This window comes from Perca flavescens, chromosome 6, assembly GCF_004354835.1.
Source record: "Perca flavescens isolate YP-PL-M2 chromosome 6, PFLA_1.0, whole genome shotgun sequence".
In the NCBI taxonomy this organism is placed as follows: domain Eukaryota; kingdom Metazoa; phylum Chordata; class Actinopteri; order Perciformes; family Percidae; genus Perca; species Perca flavescens.
Window position 1 is genome coordinate 35,680,591 of NC_041336.1, and position 12,316 is coordinate 35,692,906.

Consider the following 12,316-nt stretch of genomic DNA (forward strand, 5'->3'; position numbering starts at 1 on the left):
ATGGAACGTTCAGTGCTATTGCAGCCAAGGTTGGGTATGCTTCACTTTATACCATACCTTTTGCCTCTCAGGTGAAGGCACGACAGTGCTATCATTCATTGAGATGTATGTAAGCCTGCTGAGACTAGGGCTGAAGCAGATAGACTCAGGAGAGCGGTCAAGACCTGGATGTTTGTCTGCTAGACCACCACTGGATGACGCAGGTGACACCATACTGAGAAGAAAAGACAAAACGGAAGCAAAGTAATGAATAAACAGTGACTCAAAATACAAATGTACCATGTCTGTCGGTAGTAATACGTATAAGTAATACAATATGTATACCCATTTCACTTAGAGCTGCTCGATTATGAAAAAAAATATTATCACGATTATTTCAGTCAATATTGAAATCACGATAATTTAACACGATTACTAGTTGACTTCTGGAAAGATGTTGCAATTATTGAATTTAAAAAAACAGTGGAAAAAGTTAAATGAATTAACAGTAAAAAAAATAAACATACAACTGTGAACTTTGCCTTAATACTTTTCCTATTTAAACTTTATTTTTTTCCCCCCATTCAGAACACGAGAAAATAAGTTTACATTACAACGTAATGAGCTAAATAATAGTTTTTCTCGATTATTCTGTTTTTGTGATCATTGGGTGCCAAAATCATAATCGTGATTATATTTCGATTAATTGCACAGCCCTAATTTCACTTGAATTGTATTTTTATGATTGCATGTGACAAATAAATAAATTTACTATTCAGTGGTTCTCAAATGTTTTACACCACGTACCACTTCAGGAAGTATTAAGCCCTAGAAGTACCACCATTATGGCCCACATTAGCATGGTCTTACCCTTTTTAGCTACGGACAGTAAACACAGGAAGCAGGTGTATTTATTGTTGACCTCATCTGACCTGGTCCAACTGAATCCAATTTGAGGTGACTAGGGTCCCATCTCCTTACGGTTTTGTGTTTGCTGCTAGCAGCTGCTGTGGAGACTTCACCGCCGCTAGTCTATAGTTTAAAAAGGGCTGCTCGAAATATTCTCCTCCTCATCCACACTTCTCATCCTAATAGTTCCTGTTTGGAGCCAAATTGCAGGGGTTTTGATTGCCATCACAGCTAACTAAGCATGGACGTATGCGCGCTCTGTTCATGAACGTGACTATGTAGCACGCTGATATCAAAACAAAAATATGTATGTAAGGAAGTAAATATTTTAAATTACTTATCATAGTTTAAGTAGTATTATTGGAAAGGTTGCTGTATTTCTATAGTATTAGGTTTTAATATAGGTTTTAATTTTTTTGTTTTTAAATATATCAGAGATTCGATCTGTGTATAACTAGAGGGAGCTCACGTACTACCAGTGGTACTTGTACCAGTTTGAGAACCAGTAAATTAATTGATTGAAGTAGTAATGTGCATCAGCTTAACAACAGAAAGAATTATTCCGACTACACAACAGACTAAATACTTAAAAAGGTCCCATGGCATGAAAATTTCACTTTGGAGGTTTTTTAACATTAATATGTGTTCCCCCAGCCTGTCTATGGTCCCCCACTGGCTAGAAATGGGGAAAGGTGTAAACCATGCCCTGGGTATTCTGCTCTGCCTTTGAGAAAAGGAAAGCTCAGATGAGCAGTTTTGGAATCTGCTTGTTATGAGGTCATAACAAGCAAGGTTACCTCCCCTTTCTCTGCTTTGCCCGCCCAGAGAATTTGGCCAACCCATGAGAGAGAGACATCATGGCTTTCAAACGAGAAAAGTGACAGTTGGTCAAGGCCACACCCCCACCCTCCACCTTGCCCCTCCCACCCTCCTCCTCAATAGCTTCAGACACAGAAATGGCACATACTAATTAAAGCTCATTGTGGGACTGGCTCTAGTGGCTATAGTTCTGCACCAAAGCTGAATTTCGGGAAAGAGACTTCAGATACAGTATTAGGGGACCACTAAGGTCTACATAAAAGCATCCAAAGAGCACCATGTCATGGGACCTTTAATATTAATGTGAAGGTTCCTTTTCTTGTCGAGTAATAATTTCATCAATTTGGGTTGAATACAATTGAAGCCACTAAAAGATTACCATTTATTAAAAATTATAATAAAAACGTAATATTCAATGCTCTTTATTTATCGACACCATGTATGATACAATACCTATCAGCACTGGGAATGGAGGTCTGACTTGGAGAGGAGTGAGTAAGCGGAGAGGTGGATGGTCTGAAGTTGCACTGCGTCTCCTCCACACAGGGCTCAGAAAAACCCTTCAGCAAATCTGAGTTATTGTTACAAAGTTATTGTTACCATACACATTCATGATATCATTTCAATATTCTCACAGGGGCAATACTTTGTAATCATGTGAAATACAGTGACCACGGATCTCAACAGTTGTTCGAATAAGATTGATTACTGCCCAGACCACTGTTGCATGTCAGGTGGCATTAATGTGATCGTTGATGCGTTTGTTGCCAGAAATCAACATTTTTTCAGTTATTTAAGCCACAGTTTTACAGTATACTTTTAGATCCTGATTGTTTTACCTAAATGTTTTAACAAGGTAAAAGACTTTAGTCATCAGACATCTAAAGGTTTAGGTTTGCTATAAGCTGGATTTGGACTGCCTCTTCTGCTGCTAGTTTGCTTGGTTTGCCTTTAGCCCAGCGACTAGGCTAGCCGGTTTGTTAGCTTTTAGTTCATTGTGGATCTTAAAGCTAACCGCTAAAAAGCAGTAATCAAACCTCTTTTAAAAAAGAACAACTAAGACAACTCATTAATGACAAATTATATCAAACGTCCTCCCATTTCTCAACTCAACACATTCCTGGCACTGAATAACTGTTTTGATGCTCTCCAATCTGGATTTTGACACCATCACAGCACAGACTGCTTTCATGAAAGTCCTAAATGACATATATTAAAATACAAACAATGGCAAAGTCTCTTTCTCAGTTGTGCTGGATCTCAGTGCTGCATTTGACATTTTTGTTTTATGACCGGTTTTCTATTATTTTTGCTTTGTATGTTTCTGCTTATGTAAAGCACTTTGTATTGCTCATCATTGTGCTTTTGTGGTATTAAACAAGTCAGTCTTCCAAAAAGGGGGGCAACCATGACTTGCTACTAAAAAGACGCAAGGCATATTGGATATTTACTTTGCAGACGCTATCGCCAAAAGGCCTTAATGATGAATTCAATCTCAACATTATGTTGTGCTAATTTGATATTTTTTCCTTTTTCCCTTACTAGTTTATCCTCAGTAACTGTTCATTGTACACGTGAATGTGGACTGCTACAATGTAACTTAACCAATGTGATGATCCACTTTTGAACGGACTGTGTCCTCGTTGATTAAGTGTAGAAAAAAAATTGGGCTAAAGACAATGCACTGATCATCCATTGTTTTTAAAATGTATCGAGTGGTATTTTTTCTGCCTTTTCCTGTTCAGTCCGTGATGGAAGTGCCACTTTTGTGAATGAATGATGTCATTCAAGATCTGGTCCTGATTAGTCAACCAAACTATTTAAGGCTATGGTTGAGGTGAATGTGTGAATTTACCTGATCAAGGTCTGAGACCGAAACGCTGTATTTTTCTAATAAATTATTGCTTGCGTAATGGTGAGTGTGCGGGATTTTCTCTAAAAAAATATTGCCTTGTGTCTGAACTGTGCTATATAAATAAATTCCCTAGCCTTAAGATAGAAGTCTCATATTTTCTGGTTTTTACTCACCAGATGCAGGGCCTTGTGGAGGGTGGATGTTCTGAGAAGAGAAGCCAACATGCTTCTCCACAGAGCTACGAGGTAGTGGAGTATCCATAATATTGCTTGGTGGTAGTTCCTTCTCTGAAGAATTACTCAGTCTGTCCTGCTGCTGCTGGCCTGCACTCCTCACCCTCTGTTGCGGAGAAGAGGAACCTTTAAAACAAGGCAGGCCTGACTTCCCTTTCCTCAGGTCTGGTGGGGTTCTTGGCAAGCCGGGTGAGACAGCAGAACCTTTATCACTCCTTTGTGATGTTTCTAAGGAAGACCTAATATTGTTGGATGCTTGTGGGTTCACTTCTCCTGACTTGACTCCATTTTCTGAGAAGGTCCTGCCTGAGGAACCACCCGTCTTGATAGCAGAATAAGTACAGTTATCACATGCGGTCATTTTGTCTGCAGGAGGTGTGACAGTGGAAGACTGCCCTGATCCCACAGACCTACTGGCAGAGCTGAAAGATGTACGAGGACGAGGAATAGAGCTTCTTTTTGGGTGACCCTTATGACCTGGAGAGAATGCATTTGGAGGAGGCACTGCAGAGGAGCTAGTGTTTAATGTTTGCTCTCCTCCTCCGTCTTTTGCGGGATTCTGTTGAGTCTCACTATCCATTCGCTGAGCTGAGCTCCCCTGTTCCTCAGGATATCCTGTCTGAGGGTTTCTTTGAGAGCTGTTGAGGTTGTCAGCCCAGCCGGTCAGATCAAAGGTAGTGTGTGCCACAGAGGCATCCATGCTGCCTGACAGATCAGTCTTTTTCAAGTATTTCTCCATGTCGAAGGCACTAAGCTCCCCAACACAGGTGCTTCTCTGCAGTGTCTCCAGCATGTCGCTCTGATCTGGCTCAGGGAGGAGCTATGTAGAGAAAGAACAAGAAATTGAGGACAAAACATTGTTCATTTCCAATTGAGCATAAACATTTAAAAAGGGTACCAGAAAACATATTCGCCAATACAATAGATACCGATAGGTCTGATATTATTGACTTGGCGCACACACACACACACACACACACACACACACACACACACGACCTGGATATCCTTTCATTAGCGAGGACATACATTTTTTTCAAAAAAATCATTTTCTAGAATCATCGTCTGAGATTTATAAAACATTCATTAAGATTTATCTTCCAACATTTTATCAGGCATCAATTTCTTTGATCCATAAAAAGGATCAGTCTCCATCATTATAAAAAAGGCCTGTGAGTCTTCTGAATGTGGTCATTAAGATTAGCCTAGAAAAAGTGCTGCCAACATACTAGAGCTGGGCGATTTGTTTCCCTAAAAAAAAAAAAAATTTTTTTTTATAAAAGATTTATTTATAAAAAACTCGAATTACGATTCAATTTCCCCCCTTCCATTTAAAACAAAATAACTGAACTGTAAATATATTTTAAAAATATACATTTATTGTATTTAATTAAAGTGCATCAACATAAACAAAACTTCAAAGGCAAAGCCTTTCTCTAAGTGAAAAGTCACTGTGCAGTGTGCAACAAAGATTGTTAAACATCCAAATTATTTATACTGTATTTGGATAAAAAAAAAAAAAAAAAAAAAAAAAAAAAAAAAAAATCGATTTGACCTACCAACTCGATTTTTAGATCAAATAGATTTTTTTCCCAGCTTAGGGCTGGGAAAAAAATCTATTTTATCATACATACATACGAAGATCACAGATTCAACAGGTTTAAAACAAGTTGTTTTTATAACCTTGGCAGGCTGTTTAACATCATATACCCACCTGGTTCCAGAAGTGCTTATAACTTTGGTTGCAGAAAGGGTTGCGGGTCTTTACCTCTTCTCAATCCTAACCCTGTCAAAATTTGGATTTTGTGCAATTTATTTTTTAATGGATTAAGCTTCTCTATGTCTCCCCCTTGGCCTCTGTACAAACGAATAATTACAGATCTGGATATTTTCCTTTGGCCTAAAAAGGCAGGGGTGTCCCCCCATCTCCAATGCTGGTTGTGGTGGCTTTTGAACTACTTGCAATCTCTCTGCGAGTATTACAATACTATCAAACAGTGGTATTGTTAGAGGGTCACACTATGACAATGAGCACAAAGTCTTGTTATATGCACAGGATTTCAAAGCTCTCCAAGTCTATTCCAGAGATACTATATGTATCGCTAATATATGGATCCAGAAATACTTTAAATAGATTTGGAAGAATATCAGTTCATAAACTAAATAGGTCGGCAGACCTATCTCCTAGAGGTATAGATCTCACGAGATTAAAAATGTGACGATTTTAAAATAGTGTTAAAATCTCGTCTCGTTCTTGCGAACCTAATCTCATGTCTCGTCTCGTGAGCAGAGTGTCTCATCACACCCCTACTATCTCCGCACGGAAGAAGGTCTGGCTACAACACATATACACATACATTCTAGGATAGGAGAAAAAAAAAAAAAACTCTGGGATGTTTTTTTTAAACCAGTCACAATAGTCTTGGGAAGGGCTAAGTTCCAGATGCAGCAACAGGAGACACTAGCTCAGACGGGAGGGAGATACATTTGGTGCGGTTCGAGTACGGATCATGTTCTAACCACAAATGAACCGCTCCAGAGTTCGATTGAAAGTGTACCGAGACCCCCTCTTCAAGCAGGTCTCGGTGCGCTTGTTTGGTCCGCTTTTGGTGTGCACCAGAGTATGATTGCTGCGTTCTCACCTGCCCAAACGAACTGCACCAAAACAAACTCTAGTTCAAACAACCGAACTGAAGGCTGTCGGTGTGAAAACGCCCTTAGTGAGTCAGAGATAGCAGCGCTAAGGATGAGTATGGTGAGTGGTGGCGACCCACAAGAGTTAGAGGACCAGCCGGCCTCTTTAAGATCGCAAGTTTGGGAAAACTTTGGTTTCCCAGTCAATTAACAGTAGTAGTGGATTGTCTTATTTTGTTTACAAGTTACAGATGGAGTCTGGAGATGATGTGGGGTACTTATTGTTTAACGTTTACATCTTACTTTACACACTTCAGGCTGTTGCAGATAGCTCTGGGGATAGACTGTATGACACTAGGTGGTACAGCCTGAGACATGCACAATAAAAATAAATTGCCTTCTGCGTTTTTGTTTTGCTTTTCCCTCCATTATACCGAACTATGATGTCTGAACCGAGGTATGAACCGAATCGTGACTTCTGTGTACCGTTCCACCCCTAATCAATATACTGTATTTCATAATATGGAATGTTGGGATTGAGGCACTAGTCCTGGGTTATGCCATTTGATTACAACTGATGTTCTAACCCCAGAAAGGTTGAGAGCGCTTTTGCAGGGTAATGACGAAATCAAAATACATATTACTAAATATAATATACATTTAAAAAAATCCAAAGTCTTACATGTTTAGCTGCTTGTGGTTGCTCTGTGCAGCTGACAGAAGGTCCAGCAGGTTGTGCAGTCTCAGGTCGATTCCTCGCCCTACTTCTCTTGGACAGCTCCATGATCATGGCAGCCAGCTGCGATGGGTCAGTGCTAATTGACGCATCAGCAATGGCTGAAGCAATTGTGCTGATACTCAGCATCAGATGGCTGCTGTTATTGTTGGGGGACACACAGCTTTGGTTACCCAAGCTTGAATCAGAGTCCTCACTGTGGTCAGATAGTGCAGCAATATGGTCCTAAAGAAAAGAAGTGATTTTATGTCAGAAAGACATACCACCGTGAATGTAGTCCTACATAGACATATTGAAATATTAACATATCCAAAAAGTACCTGTACCTCCTGTTCACATGGTTCTGGATCTGTATCACCTTTCGGTGACATTCTTTCACCTGGTGCCTCAAGAGTTTTGTCCAGGTCCTCTGCAAGGAAATGATCATAAATAACTGTTAGAAAAGCACAGTTTAAATAATTTTAAAATAAGCAAAAGCACAGAAAACATCAGGTAATACTGTATGAGCCTAAAAAGTGATTCTTTAAAATCAGAAATACTGTGAACACACCTGGGTTGAGTGTTTTGTCCGCTTCGCTGAGTTCCATGGTGTCATTGGGAGGAAAGTTGTCTCTGGCAGAGAGGTCTGAGTGGTGAATTAGGGGAAATGGTTCCCTTTTCTCTGGAGATGTAATGAAGTAGCCAAAGGATGGCTAAAGGAACAAAGACCAAACTTTTAATACAGGTTACAGTCAAAATGACTTTGAAAATATAAGGCAAAAGGCACAAGTAAACGCAACCTCAACTTTACACCATTTGACTGTATGAACGTCTTGACAATTTTATTTTCTCAAGCATTAATTATTTCTGACATCTCCTGCTAACAAAAAAACACCAGCAGCTAGACCTTGTCAGCTATCAGACGCCATCTGCGTATCAATGTTGCACATCCCTTCTATGGCTTTATCTATAAATTAATTCTTAAATAGCCTTCATATGAACCCCCCCAGGAGACAGAGAGTACATTTTTTAATTTCTTTAACAACTTAAGAAAGCAATTTTACGGACCCGTTTAACCCCATCCACATCATCAGTGCTGCCCAGACAGCCCAAGGCTTCAGAGCGTTGTCCAAAAAACTGCCCAAAACTCAGTCGCAGGTAGCTTTGGTCCCCCTGCTTAAACTCTGAGGAGACCTGGGAAGCCCTCATCAGGATGTGGCTATTGGTGGGAGCCTTCCAAGATGAGTCACTGTGAAAGGTGGCGTTACTGCTGGCTTGTTCAATCTTCTCCTCCTGTGTGAACAACAATACTCACAATTCAATTTCAATTCAATTTCAATTTTATTTATAGTGTCAAATCACAACAGGAGTTGTCTTAGGACACTTTACAGACAGAGTAGGTCTAGACCACACTCTATAATTTACAAAGACCCAACAATTTCCCACGAGCAAGCATTTGGTGTGACAGTGGCAAGGAAAAACTTCCTAGGACAGACTGATGTAGCCCACCTAAAATGCACAGGGCCAAAGTATTGTAATTGCTGTAGTTCTCCATTCCCCTAGATGGCACTGCTTCATGTTTGTTGGCTGAGCCACTCTGTTGCGTGGCTAAAGAAGAGCAATGACTTTTTTTTTTTTTCCCTTTTTCCCCTCGTCAAGTGAATCCTTAGATGAAGACACACGGTTAACACACAATCTTGGTATTAGTTAGTAGTGTCAAGAAGCCTTAGTTATCGTGAACATTTTTGTTTTTTTTTCCTCCTTCGGTGAGGAAAAACAGGAGGGAAACTACTTGCTAGCATGCCACCTTAGTTTGATTAAAACCAGAGGGATAAGCTATTCTAATAATTCTGTACTATGTGCATTTTATGTTACTTTACTATTTCAGTTATTCAACAAACCACACAGGAACTGAACCTCAACTGAGTTGAACATTGAACTTTTTCTTTTAAACTGACTGACTATTTTGGGGGGATTTCTGATTGTTGTTATTGTTGTATTTTCTATGTATGATTCACAATCCTTGTAGAATGTAAAAAATGTTTTGGTGTGTCAGTAGTCGTAGCCGATTTACTTCAACTAATTCTGATTTCTAATGCTTAAATATCATTAATACAGGTTATTGTAACTTAAAGCATCAATGGGAATATCACGTTATATCACTGGCAAGAAAACAGGCTGTGCTTTACAAAATACATTGTTGCTGAGAGACTTAGGGGTCTGCTAGCATCTCCACTTACAATATAGCAGTTATATTATATTAGATTATGACAAACCAGGTCAGCATTTCCCCTAGGTTGACTGCTTCGGGGTGGCGAGGCCTGGGGGATGTACCACCATTCTGACCACTTGCAGCCAAGCAAAGCATTTAAAGGGCTATTTGTTAAACAGAGTCTGGCACAGTGCTCAATCCACATAAAACGCACCGGGGCTACATCACTTCCAGCTAACGTTAGAACAATAAGGGCAAAACAGCATCACTGATCGGTTTTAACCGAATATTCTCTGGTCTAGCTCAGCAAGAAACAAACGGCGAATCGGTCAGCATGTTGTTCACAGTTAACCGGTACCAAGAACGTTATCTTCACTTCACCAGTCTCTCCTCTGCTCCGTTCTCCACTTTGTGTGTGCAGCGTGATGCTGCATGGGTAAGCGTTGCTTCCGTGCTCAGTGTAGCAGCTTCACTTGATTACAATGACACGCTTGTGTCGCACTGCATCCATGCCCATCCCCGTACTTGGTGAAACGCAAGAGCAGAGGATATTAATGATCATGTGGAATTTTAGAATGAGTATAGGGGAAACACTGTATTTATAAAAATATTGGCAGATATATATTTATCGGATTTTTTTATTTCATAGCACGCCACTGCAGAATGAATATAGGGGAAATGCTGAATTCAATTCATCGATTCGATTATTTTTAGTATGTGTTAACAGATGTATGTTCATCGGGTATTGGCTGGGAAAAAAACAGGGGATGTTGTATACCTGCATGAATTGGTGCTCCTTCTCAAATTCCTCCTGATCCTGAGCTATTTTTTCCAAAGCATCACCTGCAAAGGGGGAATGAAATTGGCCAAAAGAGTTATTCTGCACAAAAACCACTAAATTAGATGAATCTCTAAGTATTACAATAAAGCTGTGAACTTTGTACATACAGGCAGGAACAAAGTTCTCAGTCTGAAACTGGCCAACATTCTCGGATGCCTTCCCATCAACCTCTTTCTCAAAGGAGGAGTAATATGCCAGGTCTGTCACCCACTGCCCTTCTTCATTCTGGTACACAACATTATGAGTGGAATTGGCACCTGAAGAGACGAGCAATGCTGTTAATACACTAATCAACAGAATTAGAGATGCAGCAGTCGAACCCGGCCAGTTGTCAGCTTATCGGCCATACATGTTGCATGGTGGTTTTACGTCACGTGGCACAGACAGTAACACTTGTGTTGCAATGGTATGAGATTTTCACAATAACCGTCATAGAAAATATCATGGTTTTATGGTACATTATTATCAGTTACAATTGAATGAAAACAGAAGTTTTTTGTTGTTGTTGTTGTTGCTGCTGCTTTATTACAACTAGTGCAGTGCCCGTTGAGAACGTGCCTGTGCGCAACGGGACGAAAGCTTGGGCTGTGGTATTTCTGCTTGCAGCTTTCTTGATAACTGCTCTCCAACACAGAGATTCATTGCGTCCTGTGCAATACATGCCGCAACATAGTTGCGTTCCCTAGCAATGCAAGAGTAGAAGGGTCATTTGCAACACCTTGTTATTTAGGACCAGGCTATTTCCGGGGGAAAAAATTGTTCAAGTGTCCAAAATCTCCGGTCTCTCTTCATTTGTGTGTGGGTTCTACTGCCGCTTGCACTCGCAAATACTCTGACCAGTGTAAATGTAACAAAGTACATTTACTCAAGTAAAGTACAACTCAAAATTGTATAGTGCAATACTTTCTTCTTTTGTGCTACTTTATAGCTCTAGTTACTTTTCAGATTAAGATTAATAATGACAAATATAATCAACTAATAAATGGTAATTTATTATAAATTAAACTACCGAGCAGAATATAAAATAATGAATCCCCATCTTTACCAGCTGCAACATTTAAGTGATTAACACATGAAAGAATCACCAATTATAATTCAGGAATCTAATATATATGAATCTCAAATTTGGCATTCTGGATAATGAGTACTTTTACTTTCAGTTGGCTACTTATATTTTGATGCCAATACTTGTGTACTTTTACTTAAGTGCGATTTTTTATGTAGAAATTGAGTATTTTGACAATGTAGTGTTCTGAGAGAGGCATGCTAACATTAGGCTAAGGTTAATCCTTAGTTAGTGCTGCATTTTCCCCGCCAATGTACAGTCTTCAGTAAACAAAATGGATGAAGCTGCGGATCATTACTAATAAATGGATTATGGACTGCAACATCATGATTTTAACGGACACATGGTAACAACAGCACTGTGCAACAGCATGTGCATGTTTCGCCATGGTTGTCTTTTGTGGATGATGCGTGTGACATCATAAAAGCAAGAAACACAAGTGTAGATGACTTTCGTCACACAGTTTACTACTCACTCACAAACCCTCATACACATTGGCCAACTCTGGCAGACTCGCTCCCTCCTCTTTTTTTTAACATGAAATCTAAATAAAAAAAAAAAAATCTAATGCACATATGCGAGTAGTTGTAAAAAGTACTCGCACTCAAAAAATGGTAGCAAAATCCATTTGGTCGCAGTCTGGAGCCCTGGATAGATGATAAATGTGCCAAATTCTCTGGGCGGGCAAAGCAGAGAAAGGAGAGGTAACCTTGCTCCTTATGACCTCAAAAGGCGCAAGATTCCAGATCGGCCCATGTGAGCTTTCTTTTTCTCAAAAGGCAGAGCAGGATACCCAGGGCTCGGTTTACACCTATCGCCATTTCTAGCCACTGGGGGACCATAGGCAAGCGGGGGGGGAACACATATGTTAAAAAACCTCATAAAGTAAAATTTTCATGCCATGGGTCCTTTAAAAAGTAAATTGTAATGAGGCAAAATCGGAATCGGCTGGCCTTTTAAAAAGATTGGAAATGGTCAAGAAAATTGCAATCTGTGCATCTCTAAACAAAATGTGTTAAGTTTCATCACCTTTTATCAACTCCGTAAATGTCT

At 39.7% G+C, this 12,316-nt stretch overlaps 1 protein-coding gene across 8 annotated transcripts in view; it reads right to left on the reverse strand.

Annotated features, from left to right (window-relative positions):
- The window catches only part of cep192 (centrosomal protein 192), an 85,832-nt gene that overhangs the window by 47,721 nt on the left and 25,795 nt on the right, over nt 1-12,316 (reverse strand). For 7 of the 8 annotated variants that reach the window (XM_028579413.1, XM_028579410.1, XM_028579414.1 and 4 more), the window contains 9 exons: nt 10,305-10,454; nt 10,135-10,199; nt 8,213-8,437; nt 7,716-7,857; nt 7,486-7,574; nt 7,112-7,390; nt 3,736-4,615; nt 2,161-2,278; nt 58-214 (listed from right to left, as the gene is read on the reverse strand). In XM_028579413.1, the coding sequence (XP_028435214.1) occupies nt 58-214; nt 2,161-2,278; nt 3,736-4,615; nt 7,112-7,390; nt 7,486-7,574; nt 7,716-7,857; nt 8,213-8,437; nt 10,135-10,199; nt 10,305-10,454 (2,105 nt within the window). The remainder of the gene's footprint in view (nt 1-57; nt 215-2,160; nt 2,279-3,735; nt 4,616-7,111; nt 7,391-7,485; nt 7,575-7,715; nt 7,858-8,212; nt 8,438-10,134; nt 10,200-10,304; nt 10,455-12,316) is intronic. The other variant, XM_028579409.1, reaches the window with a different exon arrangement.